The 22,290-nt window shown below is 32.7% G+C and overlaps 1 protein-coding gene across 1 annotated transcript; it reads left to right on the plus strand.

Annotated features, from left to right (window-relative positions):
- The first annotated feature begins 1,331 nt into the window (after window positions 1-1,331).
- On the plus strand, window positions 1,332-20,164 carry LOC132553351 (uncharacterized). Its single transcript, XM_060217585.1, has 3 exons — window positions 1,332-1,671; window positions 15,762-15,905; window positions 16,622-20,164. The coding sequence occupies exons 1-3, from the start codon at window positions 1,422-1,424 to the stop codon at window positions 16,822-16,824; spliced, it is 597 nt and encodes a 198-aa protein (XP_060073568.1). The 5' UTR covers window positions 1,332-1,421; the 3' UTR covers window positions 16,825-20,164.
- Window positions 20,165-22,290: the final 2,126 nt, after the last annotated feature.

The following is a 22,290-nucleotide window of genomic DNA, read 5'->3' on the forward strand; positions in this document are numbered from 1 at the left end:
CAGTGCGAACATAGACAAATGAAGGCCACACGAGCACAGGTGAGACGTAATTACAACAGGTGTAATGAACAATCTATATACCACTGTCCCTGAAGGTATGCTGATTAAGTGAAAACACACAGGTGTATCTGATGGCGGGTCGAGATGTCAATTACAAGCTCTGGTATTTCCTTTGTCTTATCACGGACTTTGATTTTGCATTCCGTGTTAGATCTACGGGAAGCTTCTATAGGTCAAACATACAAGTGGCAACGAAGGGCGGGGTGTTGGTTAGCTGAGTTTCATAGTGACATCAAATATTTAGATTAAAAAATACGAAAACTACAGAATAAACACGAATAGATAGGTGTTTGAACAACAAAATGAAATAAAATAATAATTGACTCATCTGGGTCATCACAGAGTCACTGGTACGTGTCTGATTTTTTTCACCGTTAGTTGTTTTCAGGGACGGACAATACGTCCTTTGTTGTTCAATATGCCATACTCTAAAGGTACACAGCAATGTTTGGAAATTTTGTGATTTAATGCCTTTGATTTGTGGATCTACTGTATAAGTTTCAGTATATATGTATGTTTCTGGATTTTATTTATTTCTTTTCATGAATCTAATTTATTTTATTTTTTAAATCCCCTGAATATCAACAACTCTATCTCCATTTTTTAAGTTTAAGATTCATCCTTATATCATCTTGTAATTATTTCATTGAGCTGTTTTCTGTAATAGCTATCGTTGTTAACTTTATTTAAGCAAATGTTTAACAATGTGTATTTAATATAAAATGTAATATCTGTCATTTTAAAGATGTAATTTGAATTTTCAATCAACATTTTATGGTAAATAATGCACTTTTTATTGATAATAAATACGCTATCTGGTACAATTGGGAGTCATTGTCTTTTCTTTTTGTTTATTGCTCTCGGTCAAATTTACTGCTATATTTACCAGCCCTTCGTTCATATATATATATACATTCCCAATGTACAAGTAAACACACTCGAGAGAACATACAACATACACAGCCCCAGGCCTATCGTCACAAGTAAGTGGGTGTGACTGTCTATTTATTTATCACGATGAGGAATCTCGAACGGAAATTTTGATTATTGTCCAAAATATACATGAAAGATAATATTTTTGCATCTATAACATCATTCGCATATTTATTTAGCACGTTAATTGTTTAAGTAATAAATAATCTTGCAAATTATCCATTATAAAGTACTGTAAGCTTTACGTGTTGCCTTGGTAGAATTATTTGCGTTTCGTTTCTATTTAGATTTATTTCTTCCGATAAATATACACAGCCACCAACACCGGAAGTTGTCAAACGAGTGCCTCCATACAAAAAAAGAAAGAAACTTATCAGGAACCAAGAGTTACTAACTAACCAAAACAGAGAGGATTTACAACATACAAGATGCCTAATTGTATAGTAATAACTGCTATAGTTTGTGTGTTGATCACAACAGTTGCTACAATTGTGTCATTTTCACTCCCGAACTGGTTACATTTCCGAAATCTCGGAGACGCTCTGTGTGGATGCTCGTCAAAGGATTGCCATTGTGGTCTGTGGATAAACTGCAGGGGAGGATTTGATGCCAGTTCGTCGTTAGCTAATTGTGAATGGTTCTTCTCCGACGATTTCCACATCGAAAAAAGTCTTCCAGGTATTGTATAACGACAGAAATAATTGAACTGTTCTTTTAAGCAGTTTATGAATCTGACAGAAATTCCAATACACAGACTTGTGTATTCTGTGTTCAAGTATTATACGACATCACACGAACGTTTTCTTGCCTTAAGGTAGTCATCATCTAATTGTATAGTGAATTCCGTTGTAAGAATGCAATATATTTTATCATTTGTGAAGCCTTCAAGTCATTTGAACTTTCGTTTCATTGTCGATACAGGCAATATTGAAACTTGTGAAATGTATATGTACCTGGTATATATGCATATGCCTATTTAGCTAGCCAAAAATCTTGGAAACTATAGCTAGCTATTACCTGGTAGAGGTTGGAATACTATTCTATGCTTAATTTACATAAAATCTAAATTTTTCAAAATGATATTTTAAAACAATTATTTATACATAGGTCTTTATATCTAAATTTTGATATAAAAATTATATCTAAATTTGACAATTTGCTTGTCCATTTTGTTGCTATTACTTCATTGATCATAGGTCTTAATATCTATATATATATTTAGATTGATCAGTATAGTAAAATTATATGAATGTTAAAAAAACATGTCCAATTTACATGTCCGGAACCAGCATTAATGTACAAGGTATAATTTGAATAACTTTCTTATATTTTTGGTTTTTAAGTTTTCCACGAAAAACAACATAATTGAAAAGAAAATAAGTAAAACCCTTTTAAACATAATTTTGATGTTTCATACAGCACACACTCAGACGTAAATACAATTAGCAAAGTGTCTGACATTGGCAAAATGTAATCTTCCTGGTTTCTCAGCCAGGTGTGTTTAGTTGAGAACTGTATTTGGAGGTAGCAGCCTTTGGTATTGTCTTGGATATGTCTGAATTCGGTCAGCTGTAAGAAATTTCCATTTCTAGAAAGGAACATTCCTGCATCCCCAACATGTCACAGTTGATTCAGTATTCAGGGGCCCATTTCCAGCTCATGAATTTCTTGCAAGGTGTAAAAACTGACCGACAAACTTATCACAGGGTTTCAAAACATGCAGATTGATAAAAAAAATTATGGGGAAGTTTTATGTTTGTCATAGTTATCTCATTGAAAATCATTCAATTTCTTTGTGCAACATGAAGCTGCTTGAAGCTTGCTAGTTTGCCTACTGATGATGTTGTTGTATACCTTGTTTTCACTTGACAAAGAATTACACAGCAGCTTTTTCTTCCAGAGCACCTGGTCTTATTCCCCTTTTACTTTTTGGATTAAGATCATGTTCTCGTTTGGTATTTTCTTGTTGTTTTGGTAACCGCTGCCTTGAAGTTAGGGTTGTTCCCTGTGGTAAATTGATATGAACTGACATGTACATGTACATCATTTTGATATGACAGAATGATAAAGTTTAAAACAACCAACTAAAAACCCCTGCACAAAACTCCAGGTAACTGGTGTTTTCAGTGTTTTTGTGCTTAAATTTTTGTTCAAACACTACAAATATTTCAGTGCATACAGAAACTGCTGGTTAAACTAAATGAAACAAGGTGGTTTTTATCCACAACACCCTGAGAGTTACCTGAAGTCCAGTCTGTGCCTACATAACGATATAAGATTGATCCATACTGTTCTGATACAAATGCTGATGGTATATCATCACAGCATGCAGTAGACGTTACACATTGAATGTATGTTTTTGAGTTCAATATGAGTTTGACTATTAGGCTTAAACAGACATGAGTTGACTTGTCAGGTTTGTTTTATTACCTCTGAAACTGCCAAATTTATCAAATGTTAGCTGAATGGTAAATTATCATGACCATTCATAGATCTAGATGGAATCTAACTTGTGCATAATATGTTATGGAGAACAAAAACAGAATCTGCAAATAGACTACTACCAGGGTGTGATTACTGAAGTGGATTTTCATGTTGTTAATTGAGTGTACATACAGAAACACTTTATAACTTCAAGAATTTTGACTGATGACAGAAGTATGGTAGGTAGAGAAATTGTAAATTTGATGAATTTTCACATTTATTAACCAGATTTATGCAACTCATATAATTATCAAAGTGCATTTTCATGTAACTATTTGACATATTGTAATCAAGATTTCAAACGATCCTACATGTTACATACCATGATTTTCTGTTACTGATTTAGAAATTATATATGCACCATGTGTAACGTCTGACATGATACAGATGTAGCCCAATGCATACATTTTTCAACCAAAATTAAAGGAAATTAAAAAGCTTCCCTTTGGCACTATGTAGATACACATTGTCTATATACTGTACTTTGGTATATAGCAAATAAGGTTTGTAATTTGACAATGATAAAATGTACATGGACTTAAGATTGATATTAAGCTTTGATACATGTGTATCTTTTAATGTGTGTAGGGCAGATTTTAATATTGCTTGAAATTTTGTTTTAAATGCAAGGATGAAAGGTGCTGGCAGAATATATCTTTCCCTGTATGTGTTAGTAGGTAGACATACATGTGCATAGCAATGCATGGTTGCTGATTAAAGACCCAAACTGTACAACTCCAGTATTGAATACCTACATGCAAAGGGACTTGGCACAAATTCCCATCTATGGTTCATTGGATATATTAAAGTGACAAGGGTTGTAATTCTCGAGAAGAGAAAACTTAACTTACTATTTCGATTATATATTTTTTGATATTCTAAAGGTTGTAGATCTTATTAACATACATTACCTTTAAGGAATTATTTTACATATAGGTCTGGTTTTGTTCTCAATCATTCTTTATCAAAGGTCACTCTGTCAGTGATAATCTTTCTTGCTATCTTCTATAAAGATATTGTACATTTATTTTGAATGAAATTGTCTCAATTTCAATTGGATCAGATTAGTAAATCACAAAATGTATTTCATAGTCATTGTCCAGGGGTAAGTTATGAGAAAAATCATCATGGATGCATTGATAGAAACTATAATTATAAACAATATAGTTTTCTCATAAAACATCATATACTTATTGATGCCAAGATGTCCTTTCCTTATTGTAGCTCTGTATAACAGTTGTTACTGTAAAGACTTTAAAATGCTGTTATTTGAACAGGTGCTTCTAATACGTTATTGAATGTTCAGAAAATCAAACGCTGCTTTAAATTTTATCAGTGTAGCTATCAGCTCATTGAGAAACATCTTTCATCTCCCTGTTAATAATATATGACATTAGGATGAGAGATACCCTTTGGCTGTATGGCTTACTTAGTCACCTCAGCTGTTTACCTTAATAATTAGCTTTCAGACTGCTTAATATTCTGTAGAGTAAGATCACTCCAATTTAAAATGTTTTGTGGTATGTGCGGGAGTTGGTACTTCAAACATTATTTTGATTTAATCCCATTTCGGCCTTGTTCAAAAACTGTCCAGTATTAAACAGAGAACTGTTAAAGTCTTGGTTGACTGGTATATCCTTTACATGTATTCAGACACACACCCACAAAAATAACAAAACGTAGAAAAAATCCCAATGTGTAATACTGTATTTTCTGGATTATAAACTGCTCCGGTATATAAGCTGCAGAGCCAATTTTAATGATTTTTTTTTTTGTTATTTTATCAAAATTTAAGTTGCACTGGAACATATTAAGTTGCACCCTTTCTTATGAAGTGATAACTGTTATGCTTACCAAAGTTTGTTGATGTAATAAACAACAGAAGGCATTTTATCAAGATCGTCAGTGAAACATTTAATATAATTTAATATATATATGCAAATGAATTATACACATAATCCTTTACTTTATCGATGTGTTTCAAAAACGTAAAATAGATTTTAATGAATTTGTTTGGCTTAGAAGCCTCCAAAGATTGTCTACGCACAGATATAGGGTCAAAGGTTATGTATGGTTTATTTAACAATATCTCCATCAGTGTCTGTATTGTGAAATATTAACAAAGGCCCTTGCATGCTGACAAAATTCCTATAGTCACATACTATTTCTGGTAAGTTACACAAAACCATTCTTATTGTAAACAAGCATGGCGGTTGTTCTAGAATCTGATGACCTATCAATCTCTGGATGCAACAGGCTATTGTAAACTTCTGCCATAGCTTCCAAAACAAAGTTCAGAAGATATTATTGTGATTCACATAAATCCATGGTACCATCTTGTACTGGTATGTTTGACTTAAATTTCTTTTTTCATTCAGCCGATATTTTTTCATCCAAATATATATTGCACTGTTATATAAGTTGCATGTCCGAACTCCAAGGAAAAATACAGCAGCTTAAAATCCAGACAATACAGAATTTTTAACCTTTATGTGTAAATGTTACCAGGTATTAGTTACAATGTACTTATGTTTAATTTTTGGATAGAGGTTGAAGTGTAGGAATTAGTAAAAACTAATTAAAAAGTACAAAAATAGAATTTGCCAATTTTCTGAATAAATCCTAATTTTTACTGTAGTTTATAAATTCAGTTATAAACTGGAAAATTTTTTAATTAATTTACCACTTTCTAAATAGTTTCTCTCCAGTTTTCCCAAATAAAATGTTTACATATGTTCTCCTGTGAATTTCAACATTACCTTGTTGATTAAGGTCACTAAGGCTGTACATTAGCGGAACAGATATATAAGAAAGATACATAGGTGTACAGTTTCTATGTCACAGTGTCTTCCCCGAGGTGAGTCTTTATACGAGGACAGTCCGACATGTTGTACCAAGGAAGGAAGATCTTGTGTCAGCAGGTCGTTTACAAGTCCCACACTTATGGTGTCTCCTGTAATGGATGCTTTCACTAATGTGTGCCAAAAATCTGACCTGTAGATCATGGTGTGTTATGGTGTCTATAATTGTAACTATTTTTGTACAGCTGTGTAGGACATCACATTTGTAATTTACATCATTGATGTTTTAGGCAAGTGTACAAATATATGTCTAGGGCTAAAGTACTTGTCATACACTTAAATTTTTTCAAAATAACAATAAATTGCAAGGTATACATACCTTTTTGAGACAAAATTTCAATATTTTTTTAAAACTAATCATGTAAAGAATTTCTTTGTGTTTAAGCACTTCATGGTTAAATTTCAAGATATTTTAACTGTTTAAAATAACCCTTATCATGGATGTAGATGAGAAGGGCATGTTGTAGTCGCATTCAGGTTATCAGTCCTAGATATATATATGAATATATATGAAGTAATTCTGGTTTCTAAGTTCTATTTCTGCGCAGTATTAAGTTCAGTTTGTCTGATTCCACTACTCCGACCTAATGCATTCAACACTTCCTGAGAAAAATAGCTGTTTAGGATAGCCTTTCAGTTCCAGATCCAGAGGTCAAAGGTCAACTGTCACTTTTTTTTAGATAGAAAATCGATTTCTGCACTATGTTCTTAATTTCTGTTGAGCCAATTTATCTGTCGTCATTTATTGCTGAGGTGCCTCACAGAAAGTGTTTGCTTGAGATTACATTTCAGGTACAGAGTCAAAGGTCAAAGTTAAAAGCAAATTAGTTTCTTCACAAGTTCATCTGAGGTTTTGTTTTATCAATTACTATTATATTTTATGCAGATTTTATTCATTGCTTAAAGGAAAAAAATTGTGCTTGAGATTGCTTAAATTTTCGGGTCCAGAGGTCAAGGTCACTGTTACTATAAATAGAAAATTGGAAATCCACACAATATATCCAGTTTTGATTGGGAAATTTTACTTAGACGTGAACCACCACAGCTTCCTAGAAGACCTTGACTACTGATTTAAGAGTTATCATAGAAAACATCCTGTGCTTCCTATGAAATTTTATAATGTATTTTTTTTTAGATAAACTTAGCTGTTGCCTGCATAGATATAAATGTATGTTTTTCATTTTTTCTATCATCCAGTAAATTCATGTAGTTTAGGTATTTGTACCAGAGTTATGCCAATCAGTCCAAACACAGAAAAGGATACTTGTATTGTTCACTCATAGTAGATTTCTAAAGAACTAGTATTTTGTCTTCTCATATATCACGACGCATATAGGAGATATTATGTAACATTGAATCATTCAGGAGCTGAAACTGATTTTAAATACAACAGCTAGCTCTCCTTGTAATGACTAGTTTAATTTGTAAGTCTGAAGGTTACTCATGTATAGTTGGAGTAGCTCTTGTAGATAATGGTTTATCTGTACAACCTTACCACCCAATTAACTGTTTAATTGGCACAAACTCTATACTCCTGGTAACTTAAGTTATCCCGTTATCCGGTAGCTTATAGGGTGTCCTGAATAACAATACGAATTCAAGACAAGAATTGTAAACGTTTATCATACAGAAGCTTGGGTGGCATGACATTAAAATATATACCTGACGAACATTTTTGGCAAATATTTCAAAGTTTTTAAGAAGTACGAGCATAATTGATGTCACAATACATGTTTTTGCAAATTATCAGGGGAGAGTTTTTGAATAGCCTCGGAACACTGAGTATTAGAAAGAAAATCTAGAACATGAGAAATTTTGAAATGTTGATAACATTTTCTTGAATTGTCTAGAAAATTTGAAGAATGAAAAAAATCCTAGCTAGTGTTCCATGTATTTTAGGGTTCTCAGTCGTTGAAAATAGAATATTTCTATATGGTTGTTCTGCTACTTTTCCTGCTGTGGTCTGTAGAACTTCATTTGTATATACCAACTGTTTGTTATGATGAGAATAAAACAAAGAAAGTGTAAATTTGAGAAAAGGTTGCTCCATGGATTGTCACAAATCTGGACCTGTTTTCTATAAAAGTTGGTAAAAAGAAACAGACAGTCTGATAAGTGAAAATATAACAAAGCACAAATTGTTTTCTTTATCGACACGAACAGATAGATACACACCAATTAGGATACACAACAATTACAGTAGCAGACATGTACGGTATACCTATAAGTGTTATATCATTTGACGTTTGTGTTTGAAGGCCTCGTCTATAATGACAGCTACCAGTATATCTACTGAATATATTAAAAAGGTATATCACCCTCAGATTTGCTTTGGGGAAAAAAAGCAAGATATATCTTACAAGTTTATCTGCTGTAGTCTTTTCTGTTGGAAAGCTTGCCTGGTTACATGTGGGGTTGTTGGGGTAAGGGGTAAGGTCTGCCAGTGTAGATAGCTGTATGAGATACCAGGTGATATACATTTGCACATACTTTTTCTCAGTTTTTACAGCGACTAACCATCGAGCAACGGTTCCTGCGTGTACATTTAGTTTTTTACGATTGATAGGGAAAATAGTCATATCCAGCAAATGCTTAAAAAAGAGAGGGGAGAAAGTTTATAATTAATGGTTCTGACTTTTACAAGAAAAAAAATTAATGAGAAGCAGACTGTCTGAAATTCTTGTATATCTGTAAGAAAATGTACCAGATTATAGAACTTTTAAGCTGTACCAGATTATAGAACTTTTAAGCTGTACCAGATTATAGAACTTTTAAGCTGTACCAGATTATAGAACTTTTAAGCTGTACCAGATTATAGAACTTTTAAGCTGTACCAGATTATAGAACTGTTAAGTTGTACCAGATTATAGAACTTTTAAGCTGTACCAGATTATAGAACTTTTAAGCTGTACCAGATTATAGAACTTTTAAGCTGTACCAGATTATAGAACTTTTAAGCTGTACCAGATTATAGAACTTTTAAGCTGTACCAGATTATAGAACTGTTAAGTTGGACTGTGTATATAGAAACTTAGAACTAATTTATCGGGTGAGCTACTCATTTGTACAATGGCACATATATGTTAATTATCTGACAACATGTTTTAAATGAAGTGAAAGATTGTGTATCACACTGCAGTATTAGTTAAATCTATAATCTTAATCCATAACACTGCCAGGTAAATAGTTTACCCTGTGTCTATGTGCCAGCTGTGACAGTCACAATAAGTAGATGACTTTTGTGCTATCAGTGGAAACTGTTTATATTTTTGGTACGGTACAGCGGGATCCTTTGAGAGGTATATGTCACTAGATGAGGATACTAAGCTCTATGGGGAGGGGGATGTAGTAGGTTGTTTCCTGTTGGTGCTAGAGGTAATTGTTACAAGGACCAGAAATACCTAAACCCTTGCTGTAGAGTAGCACATGGTAATTTACTTCTGTGTACAACTTATCTGGTCACTGTGGCTATCGAAACATTCTTCCTAAGGAAATATAGGTACTGTTACTGCCAGGTACCACAGACATGCATATGGTAACTCCATATACTTATGTATACTATTTGTCTGGTCACTGTGGCAGTATTGGTCCTCTTGTCAGTAAGATGTAGGCACTTTATAATGTACCATACAATTACTCCATAAATATGTCTTAGTCATTTAATGATGTTAAATGTACCACACAGAAATGTTATACTACAAATGGCCTGGTCACAGTGACAGTTTATATTTTGGAGATAGAGGTTTAATTGGTACCATAACTTAATTTCGTGATCTTTTGAATTTGAAGGAGTGATTTTAATTTCCTTTATAGTCTAGAAATTTATCAACAATGAAATTTAAATCCATAACCTTCTTTGCTTACGTGGCATACTAAGTGGTGAACAAGTTTTAAATTAAGGAATGTAGAAATTAGAAAATAATAATAATAAAAACATGTTGGAATGAGTGCTAAATCATTGATATTTTTAAACAGTGTCCTATGCTCATATTCTAAAGTTATGGACATTTAAGTAAAACATCAGTTAGAAAGTTTAGAAAGTTTTTTTTCATAATGGGGCAAGTAAACTTCCTTTATTTTCTGTGTACACAAATATCACAACACAATGATGTTTGTGAATTGACATTCATGAGCTTGATATAAATTGTTCTTGTCGAAATATTGAATTGATAATAATTTGGTCGTGAAAACCTGTGTTAAGTTATTCCCTCTCAATAAATGTTTCCCTACGTAATATAACACTTTGCCTTGTCAGCACTCAATCACGAACAACTTCTTTCTTTGAGGGATTTGAGACAAACATCACATACTTGCCCATTTTGTACAGTTGTTACTTTACATCACTCCTTGTTAAATCATCAGGGAATTTGTTTGGGACACCTTGTGTGTATAATTATATGGTTGAATTGCTTGGTTTCAGAATACTGTCAGCAGTATGTATACTTTGTCTGGAGAATATGGTTCTGAAGTGTTACTTCTATACCTACTCATGCATATGTTGTATAACGTAAGCCATGTTCATAATTACAGAAATATTGAAATGTTTGTGATATTTTCAAATTTTGAATTTGTAAGTATACTTTTAAAAGTCTTTTGCTTCCTTTAAGAAATAGAGTGACAAGAGAAGGATTTCTAAAATGTTCTGATACATATTCTAAATGGGACTTGGTAGTTGTTTGTGGGTTTACAACCCTTTGATGGTAGAGGAATGAAAACAAAGGTGAAGTTACAAAAATGTTGCATTAAAAGATTTCTATCTTTTATAAATAAACACCGTTAATTGAGTATAAACAAGTCTTATGACAAAAAAATTCAAATAAGTGCAATAGGCAGCATTAAAATCAATTCAATGGAATTTCAAAATGCATGAAAAATTGTCAGTCATGTTATGTATGTATGTTAGTGTTTAGAAGCTTGGAGCAGGTGTACTTGTAGTTATGTTATGACAGACAAACGGTGTTCACACCTATAATTGAGATATGGTTGTAATTTTGTTCCTTCATAATTAACATCCCTAATTGACTTGAGGAAATTGGTAGTTCACAAATTACAGTATGGTTCCTGCAGTATGAAGGTAATTACACTGTACATCAGAAGTCTACACAACAGAGATCAATAATATAGTATTTAGATAGCTGCTAGTCATTACAAATCTCCTGCCCTGTCTACAATGTATGTGGTATACTGCTGTTAGGAGTAGCTGCATAAATTTCAGTCCTTCATATTTTGCTCTAGTTGTTGTGTCATCTGCCTGTCAAAGTCGACATATAGGTATTACTGTGTCTGCTTCCTTACCAAAAGTGCTTGCTTTGGGCTGCTTTTCATGTCCAAAGGTCAAAGGTCAAGGTTACTTGTTTTTATAAATAAAAAAATCAGATTGTTGAATGTATTTATTAGTATTTTTTTTCTTAATAGTCTTTCTTGATTCTTGCCAGTAAGGTGTCAGTCTAGGGATGTGTGTCTCAGGGTGGATTGGTGGATGGGGTTGGGAGTAAGCTTGCTAATAGTTTGGTGCAAAGTTTGCATTTGGTTTCAATTTGTACTATAATAAATCTTACCTAAATATGATCCATGTTGTGCATTTATTTTTGTTTTGTTTTTTATAAATATCCCCTTGAAGAAATAAAAATAAAATTTTCAAAAATGTTTTTTTTTAAACATTATATGTAGTTTTAATACAGTGTTTGGTCAATTTGGAAATATCTATAGGCATATTAATTTTAGCCATATAAGTAGAACTTATGCTAACTCTTTACTGTATGTCCCAGAATCCTCTGGATTTAGTTCCCTTTGACCCGTTACCTCTAATCTGTTTATTCATCACATCGCATACAAATGGATAAATTATTAAATGGAATAAATACAATAAATATCTATGGCTGTCGTTTCATAAATCTCATCTTCAGAAACCTTGCTGGGCAGGCAACACACCCACTTTGTTGAATTCTTGTATTGAATTTGAATTGGCTATTGGCTCTGCTTGCTTGTCGGTATTTCTTCATAAGATATTTTATTAAATGGAAATAGATTTAAGATACTTTTCATCACATTAGTCAGGAAGGTTACATCTTGACAAGCTTTAGTTAAAAATGTGGAAGAGAAAATGTAATGGAGGTGGTAATTTATTGTGACCTTTTCAATTGGTAACTTAATGTTATTGACCATATCATGACATCTCAATCAAATTTTGATTGGCACAGCCAATGAAAAATGTGCAAGGGTATATTAATTACATTAATGTCATATGTTAGAAAATATCACATGGGTGAATTCACTGAATGACAGACAGATTATGTGATAGAAGTATTACTCTGTAGATGTCCTGCTATATATATTACATGTGTTCCATCAAAATATCATGACCTTGACCTCTCCCCCACACTTTGATAGGAATACAGAACCTGTTTACTAGCCTTACTACATGTATATGATAAACCATGTAATGACCCCTCCCCATATGTGTCTAGCATGTAATGACCCCTCCCCACATGTGTCCAGCGTGAAATGACCACTCCCCACATGTGTCCAGTGTGTAATAACCCCTCCCCATATTTGTCCAGTGTGTAGTAACCCCTCCCCACAAGTGTCCAGCTTGTAATGACCCCTCCCCACATGTGTCCAGTGGCTACATTTATCAGGAGGAAAGCTGCTGTATACAAACAAACATGCAGGTGTGGACAGGCAGTAGAGAAAACTGCCACATACCAACAGACAACTTGTAATTATTTTATCACCACATTGCAGTGAAGACTAACTGTGTTGGGCACAGGGTGTGTTACCAATTTGTGCCCTATCAAATACAAATTGATCATAAAATGGCACATTATACATGTGCAGGAGAGAGGGTCACAACTATTCTACCCACCCCCTCCTTTCAAAAGTGGACTGGACTTGTTCCTTTAAGTATATTGTTAAGTCATTCAATAAACTAGGGGTTACAGCATGGGGAGGTATAACTGCTTTAATTACACATGTGTACAGTGTGTTTTTTCGACGTCTGATAGTTAGTGTTTCTTTTCATTAATTAATCTGATTTTAAACAATTATATTTATTGTGTGACTTAGGCTCAGAGTAATTAATTGAAAAATCCAGTAGATGCTGGGCCACAAGTAATTAACTGAAATTTAATGCAATAGACTCAGTTTGTGTTGTATTGTTTAATTAGTATTGTTCTGAGGTGATGAAAGATTTGTTTTGTTGATTAAGTTTACGTTACGTAACATGTAGACAATATAATCAACAACAGCCATACCCTGGAGAGCTAAATATAGACCAACTTCAATGCTATTCGTCTTTCGTGATTTGAGCTTGATCATCCAGGAAGTTTATATGTGGTAATTCCCAATTAATAATACCAAAGGGACGTCTTGACTTAATTATGGCTGTATTTTGTACACGTTTTTGTAACTGGATATAACAAGCACAGTACATGCAATAAATCACAAGTGTACATATCACATATATATTGAAATTATATAAGGAGGTCAAGAGACAGAGCCAAGCCGCTGTGTAAAATTCTTTGATTGTCAATGTCTAATTTCATAACACGCTCTACACCCAGTCCTTTGAGATATACATGTATAGAGAGATCATAATTTACCCTGAGAAGTGTGATTTAATGCACGATTGAAAAGAGCCTGTTTGTGCTGACATCATTTTGGATGAATGAATGTCTAATATTCTGTATACAGCCACGCACTTGTTTCTACTCCACAAATAACCATACCTTTGATATATCTGCGTACCTTTATATTAAAATGTACCAAGTTTTCAAAGGTCCCACAAAAGATATTATGTAATTAGTATGTTTGGTGGGTGCAGTGAGATGAGATTCTTTTCTCAGATAAATTTAGATTGGTAGAACGGGAAGATTGTACATGAAAAACACCAACCCAGATCACCCTGTTTGTTTATTGTTTACACTGCAGATCAAAATGTGTTTACTGTGCTTAACTTTGATCTATAAATGGCTGCCGAGAATTATAATCCTGATATTTTACACATGTCGGTTTTTTTTTTTTTTTATTGTGAAGTTATATTTAGTAAATGTACATAATACTGGTACTTTGTTTTTATGTTATATTAATATTTGGATTTACATTTTTATTCTGGAAGACTTGACAAAATACATGTGAATAGCCTCTGTTAGGACACATGTACAGTTGGATACAGTAGAGACAAATAATGAATTAAACTGCAGCATGCAGCTGCTTTGACCTGTTAGGAAAAGTCTGTGGTGCTAAGGGCCTAAACTTTGAAGCCATGGAGCTCGAGGTGGCTGAGGAAAATCCAAAGTGATCAGAAGAAATATAAAAATCTAGACAGGGAGGATGCTAGTCCCATAATTCAATGAATTAGATGGAATTAGAATGTGGCAGGCCAGTTACCACAAACATGGGGGACTAAAAGTCCAACAACAGTGTCTACTACCTCCAATCTGGAAGATTGTATGGAAGACACACAAGTAACTAGCACCTTTTAATATACCGGGCAAATCTAGAATTAGAAACAGTAGAGCCAAGTTAAGAAGTTAACAATTGCAGGGCTCTCACATCCCATTTTGGGACTGGGGCCCGGGGTCCTTAGAATTGGGAAAAATAGCTGTGTTTTCCTTAGAATTGGGAAAACTTGGGGTCTAAATTCGGAAAAAAAGATACTATTTTGCATCGGGAATGGGGCAGAATATCGACCCCAAATCTGGCAGATCGAGAGCCCTGAATTGTCATGAATTATACACAAAGATATTCAGGAAAGGTATGCCATGACAGAAAACGTCAACATAAAGTTTGACTTTCCAGGAAACGACTGCTGCCATAAATTACATTTGACATTGATTATTAAAGGTCACACATTGTATATATGTGTGTTAGTCCATATATATTCATAAGGCTGTATATTTCAAGACACTTTTTGATCAGACATTTCCATATAAAGAGCTCTAAAATGGACATAAAGGATTATGATGATTCTGATAGGCATCTGACCCTGGGGTTAAGGTCATTGTTGCTAAATATGGTCTGTTGAGTCCTAGAGTCCTATATTTACAGTATATACATATATATCAAACAAGTAGTGATGATAAATACAACACTGATGGTGAAAAGCACTCATTTGGAGGACAATTTTGGCTCTTGGGTTATATTTATTGTCTCATGAAAAGTCAGGATCATTTTAAGGCGGGGGTGTCCTAGTTAAGGCTGTAGATCTCAGCTTCTGTCCTGAGAAACTTGGACAAGGTAGGGATTAATCCACATTAGCAAAATTATCTCAATTCAATATTTCTGATATCAAATTCTGAAGAAATGTCTGTTGTCAATGTTTTCCCCTTCACTAGTTTCAGAGAGCTTTTCAGAACAATTCTGAATCTGAAAAGGGTAAGATTTTTTTAGTTAGTCTCATGGTAGAACATTTTGTCTTTACAGATTGGTTCAAGGCGGTTCAGGGTCTGATGTCATGTGCTGTAGCCAGTTCAATGTTGTCTCTACTGATTGGCCTCTTTTCACTTTGCTGGACATGTAAAGGCTGCAACCCACACCAGGCAACTGGCGCCTTTGCTAATCTCACCTGTAAGTATCTCACAAGCCATGGGTCCTTGCTAATCTCACCTGTAAGTATCTCACAAGGTCACTGGTACCTTTCCTGATCTCACCTGTAAGTATCTCCAGGGTCACTGGTGCCTTTGCTCATCTAACCTTTAGGTGTTTCACAAGGCCAAGGGCCTTCGTTGATCTCACCTGTAAGTATATCACAAGGTCACTAATGCCTTCATTGATCTCACCTGTACATATCTCACAAGGTCACTTGCACCTTTCCTGATCTCACCTGTAGGTATCTCACAAGGACACTGGTACCTTTCCTGATCTCACCTGTAAGTATCTCACAAGGCCACTGGTAGCTTTCCTGATCTCACCTGTAGGTATCTCACAAGGCCACTGGTACCTTTCCTGATCTCACCTGTAGGTATATCACAAGACCACTGGTACCTTTCCTGATCTCACCTGTAAGTATCTCCAGGGTCACTGGCGCCTTTGCTGACCTAACCTTTACATGTTTCACAAGGCCAGAGGCCTTCGTTAATCTCACCTGTAAGTATCTCACAAGATTTGCACAAAATGTACAATCATTGTCATGATTGTCTTGATTATCAGTACGAAGAAATATGAACACTTTGAATTGTTATATTCAAATATCGGTCATTATAATGTAGATAGATAGATAGATAACAAGTGAAGGGAGGCAACTCTTATACATTGATTTTTAATTTGCTTTATTTTATCTGCAGTCCTGTTGCTTGCTGTTGCTGTGTGTGTGTTCGGAACCAAAGCTTACCTAGACAAACAAGCTATTGTGATGCCGTCCCAGACCAGTAGCAACGAAATGCTGTTATTTGGTTGGAGTTTCTGGGTGGCTGTTGGAGCCACAGGAATGGCGCTAATTTCTAGCATATTGTACTTCTGTGTCGGTCGTAGTGACGATACATATTAACTTCTTTAAATGATAATCATAACACTGGACAGGTGTTTGCCTGCTTTTCCTTGTCAATCACTTTCCTTGACTTTGCCAAATATGATTACTGTTTGTTAAGGTAATTTCCCCGTTTTTTTTGGTTAAATTTGACAGACCAGTACATGTTTAAGTGGTAACATTGTTAAGAAAATGACTGTCTCTATTATTTTCTTTTTCATTTTCTTGTCACCTTGACACAAATGACACTGTCTTGAGTTATATTAGATTTTGCACTATGGTTGCTAATAGTACAGAAACACCATTATGTAATAGTGTTGTGGAAATGCAGATACAAAAAAAAATTACACAAAGACATGTTCATTTATTGATATTGTTTTGCTTTTCATTTTGGATTTTTGGTTTTTGATTTTATTCATGTTTGATATCTTTCAACTTTGCTTGGTATAAATTCTGACTTATTTGCTCATTTTATTCTGCTGTTGAATAATATTTTTGTAATTTAAGTAATATCCTGTCGCTACAAAATATTAGTTATTGGGGAGAAAAATGAAAAATGAAATGTAACTTTATTTTTGCAAAGAAAGAAATGTTTTACCTTGGATGCCTGTCCGTATTGGCTGTGTCTTATACAAAATGCTGCAGGTCACATTTGTACATAGAATATCTATGCTTTATAATCACTATTTTAGATGTTTCAATTTTTGAGACATTTTTATCTTGTATTTTTCATTACAAATATAGTTCCTTTCTGAACGTTGACCTTTCCATTTTGATATATAAAATCTAAACTATACCTCTCGTTCACAGAAAAAAAGTCTTATTTTCTTCAAGATTGCATCTTGATTATGAAATTGTTATAATAGTATTTTTTTTATCCAAGTTGTGATTTAGAAAGGTTGTTCGAGAAACTGAGTATCAAACTGATTTCTGAATTTGCAGAAGTACTTAAAGTGTCTTCCTCGGTCTTTACAAGGCAGCATCAGAGTTATTTCCCTTTAATAAGAAAAAGCTATCTTTTCATATAGGGAGGTTGTTGATCAGTACGAAACAAACATTTTATATCCATTGTACATATTTTGTATATATTTATAAAAAATTGATGATGTCTTTATAGTCATAGTGAAAGTTTATATTTGCATATTTACAATTTATAGCTGCTTGAACAATGAAAATCAACCAAGCCATAGATAAGATATTATCTTCAGTAAAAAGGATTGATTTTATATGTGAAGAAATGATATTGAAAAAGTGATCAGATCATTAGTATGCAAATATCTTATTGGCCTTTTTTCAGCATTAGAAATTCATCACTGATTCAAGTTGTGTCAAACTTTAAAAGATTTATAAAAACATGTTGTATGTAATATCAAATTGGCAGTTAACTAATCAGGAATGTTTATAACGAGTGTTTCTGTATTTTTTTTTCGACATGATTATTTTCATACAGGAACATGTGTATTTTTTTCAGTCTTGGAGATATGGAAAGATCAGCATGTTAAATGCTGTGATAATGTGCCATTAAAATTTCAGAGGTTGATTCTTTGGTGTTCAGTTTAACAATATCCATATTGTAATTTGCAAAAATTAACACATTCATAATCTGTGAAAAAAAATGATTGAGACAGCTATATTTGAAAAAAACCCCCATTATTTATAGTATTTTGCATAGAAGGTGCTGGCTTGGTTGATTCGATGGGCCATTTGTGTATATATATATATGTTAATCTAGTCATTCATTCCTCATGTGATTTGACTGCGGAGGTATTAAGGCCTAAATTTGCTGTGGTGTCACCACACTGACTGTATGCTAACCATAAATATACACCACTGCCCTCACAACAGGTCCAGACTGAAAAAATCTGATTTCTGATTGGTCACATGTGATAAGTCATGATAAAACTTTTCTTGGCAGGAATTATTCTGCATCTCCTACAAACTATATCTTAGTGCCCTCTAGTACCATCGAAACAAGGATCTGTTTTCAGTTTGTGTTTATTGAATAAAGAGGCAATTTAGAACATTGAAAGTGAGCCCTGAGTTTGTATATGTCATACACATCCAACCTTAAGATTTCCTGTTTTGGATGGAGATACACATGGTCACTGCATATGAATTCCAAAGTTAAAAGATGAAAAATGTTTAAATCCTGCTTGATGTGCAAAGGTGATAAAAATCCTGCTCACTTGTCAGTATTTAACACAAGAGGTGTAAAAATTTCTACTGTACTTTGTTGCAGGCAGTGGTGTAAATATGGATCAAAGTAATTGTTCAGTGTTGGAAGCCACACACTACGTATATGTCTCATTTCATGTTTTTCACACTAATCTAGTTGCAGTATCATTTTATGAAGAGTTATCTCCCTTCTTGAATCTGTTTGAAATTATGGTTTGCAGCTAGGTTATCATTATGAATACAATAGAACAATGCTTCGAATACAGGATGATAGGTTAGAAATTAGAAATAATGATCATTTGTATATAATTGATCACTTCATACAACTTCTTGAAATGTTGCTCAGGATTCACAAAGTTAAACACAGTCCAGATATCTACATTGAAATAAAAATATGTCCTCATTTCAGGAAAAATGTGAGTACTGAAAGGTGGCATAAACTATGCATTATGTAGTTAATTTTTTTCCAAGGACAGATAACTCTTCCAGGAAATGCTATTCAACTGTCAGAGTAAAAACGTTCTAAAGGAATTTATGTATTTATTTAAAAGTTTTCTACTTTCATTTTAATGAATGTTTGGATTTCTAGTTACTATTATAAGTTAATTAGAAAGTCTTAATAACTTTAAGAAAATGTTGTGATTCATCATCAAATCTCATTTTTTTTTTCGAAATTAAAAATTATACTTAATTTATGATAAATGTTTACCATATGTAAAAGTAACAACCTGTAGCTATTCCAGTAAAATATCTAACCAATATGGGGATCAAAAAATGTATGCATGATGGAGTATTGAAAATTTGCAGTGAACTATATTGTTTTGTTTGAAGTAATTTTTTTTTTGTGAAATCTATTCAACAGACCTGGAATTCACTGTTTTGGTAAATATTTTACTGAAGTAGCCCTTTTTTCATACAACATGCATGGTGTTGACAAGAGATGTAGTCTATTTATGCTTTTACTTCATATTAGAAAAATGTATTTTTCATATTTGCAATTTTTTTTCAAATTTCAATTAATGTTTTATGATTTCTACCAAGAACTTTATTAGAATATAAGACTTTTATGGTAGTTTGTGAATATTGGTATTAGATTTGGTCCATTGTAGACACATATTAATTTTCTTTGATCTTTTTATATTATTTGTTTACAAAATTAAATATTGTGTAAGAAATTATTAAAATGAGGTTGTTCACTAATTAAGGTTGTTCCTATCTTAAAGAAATTATTTCTGAATATTCAGTTTTGTCAATGGATCCTTCCAAAAATTAACGTAATTTATAAATAATTTTCATTTATTGTTTAATAATGTAAGTTTTTTTTTTCAAATTGAATGTAACAATTTGTTAGCTGTTTTTCTTAAGTGTTCATTTCTGTGCCATATTCACCCAGATGCAGTTTTTAGGAATCTTTTCAAAAACTAATTCCATGGGTGTGCAGATGTTTCTTACCGAATTCATACCTAATTGGTTTTTATACCAGCAGGTATAAGGATTGCAGATTTTCTTACCGAATTCATACTTGACCGGCCCCTGTATCTGATATAGGGATCAGTCCGTCATTCATACGTTAGGGTAGATCTTGACTATGATAACGGATACCATGTTTTTTTTTATATTTGTATGAGTTTGTCATTGTTCTTCTTTCTCATTAGTTTATTGTGTGTTGAGACCACAGAGATTGTGCTGAATTTTGCTTCATTTGTCATATTGATGAGTTTCTTAAATGTGGTGATTACATTGATGATGTTATATTTGTATGTGAGTCTTGTATTTCCACATATTTATAACAAACTAACAGTGTTAAATCAATAATCAAAATTAACTTTATCAGACTAAGTATAATTAATATTTCTGATATCATGCATTTTGTGTGAAAAAAATATTTTTTCAGTCATTTTATTTATTTATGTGTCTTGATGTTGTAGTCAATTTATTTTTGAAACATTTTGAAATCTATAATGACAAAGAAACCACACAGCATTACATGTTTTAAAAACTGAAGCCAGTAACAAGAGTTTCATAGGATTTTCTTATTATTGTGTAATTCAATTGTAAACAGTTATCTTTCTGGAAAATGTTTGAAGGTCATAGAGTAAAGTCAAAATAATAGCTCAACAAATGAAAGAAGATTTAACATATTTCTAAAAATTTCGTTTTTGAATGAACATATTGAAATGATATTTAAATTAGATAACAGTGTGAAAATTATCTATCTAAAATGATGTGAAAATATTTTTTCAATCTTCAAGTGTATAAAAAGAATTCAGCTTAATATTGTTTCAAAACCATTGATAAAGTGAAGCTTGAGCTGAGTAAAAAACAGTTAAATATTAAATAATAAAAATAATTTTTGATTCAAATTATATTGGTATCTGTCACTTTGCTCAGTTTCTAAAACAAATATTTAAATATACTTAACTTTGTGGTTGTTTATGTGCAATATATAGTATGATATTAGCTTGATAACATGTGAATTTTTTTCATAATGTAAATTTTGATGCAACAGTTTTTTTTGTAAAACATTTCAAGAGGTTGGTTAACGATTTTATATTCTACATCAATTACGCTCAGTTCAAGGAAAAATCTGTTGAAAATTCTTTTGTACCTTATTGAATTGGAGGAAACCTTTAAAACTGCTATATTAAATGGTGTCACGAATAAAGGATTATATGAATATATTATAAAAAGATTTAAAAAAAAAAATGGATGAAAATTCTTAAGATTTTAGAAATTGGTTGCCATTCCTGAGAAGAAAGACAAAGAAGATGGAGAGACACTTTCAATAATGTTACAGAAAGTCATTAGCTACAATGCATTTAACCTTCTTTACACTATAGCATCTATTCCACAGCCTGATTTTGTAGATAAATGATCTCGTGATAGGGACACTGCAGATGTATTTTGTATGATAGCTGTGTTCACTGTATTAAAGGAATCACATGCAGTCATTAATGATCATATCAGAGATGTGGTTATCAGAATTACATAATAATATATAAGTAAACAGATGTAATCATTTATTATCACTTCATACTCATATTTTATCTCCATCCTGGTAGCTAGCAATAGAAGATTACAAAGTTTGTGTCAAAAATGTGTATGTACTTCAAATATTATCAGATTATTCTCTTTTTATTAAAGCTATCTCTGAAAAGATAATGTTTTTAAAAATTGTAGTTGAAAGAGAAAGAAATAATTGATTTTCTCTGATTTATACATTTGTTTTGATAAACACCGAAAATAAGTAAAAGATAGAGAAAAATAATATTTTTAATAACATCAATTTCAAAACGATTCTTAAACCCGTTC

Source organism: Ylistrum balloti, unplaced genomic scaffold (assembly GCF_031769215.1).
Source record: "Ylistrum balloti isolate Yb309-2 unplaced genomic scaffold, AGI_CSIRO_Ybal_v1 Utg370320, whole genome shotgun sequence".
Lineage (NCBI taxonomy): Eukaryota > Metazoa > Mollusca > Bivalvia > Pectinida > Pectinidae > Ylistrum > Ylistrum balloti.

Bases quoted from the DNA above. Each gene is read 5' to 3' on its own strand.
- LOC132553351 (XM_060217585.1), top strand. From the start codon at position 1,422: ATGCCTAATTGTATAGTAATAACTGCTATAGTTTGTGTGTTGATCACA. The intron at 1,672-15,761 runs GTATTGTATAAC...TTGTCTTTACAG, and splicing joins CATCGAAAAAAGTCTTCCAG to ATTGGTTCAAGGCGGTTCAG. The intron at 15,906-16,621 runs GTAAGTATCTCA...TTTTATCTGCAG, and splicing joins CGCCTTTGCTAATCTCACCT to TCCTGTTGCTTGCTGTTGCT.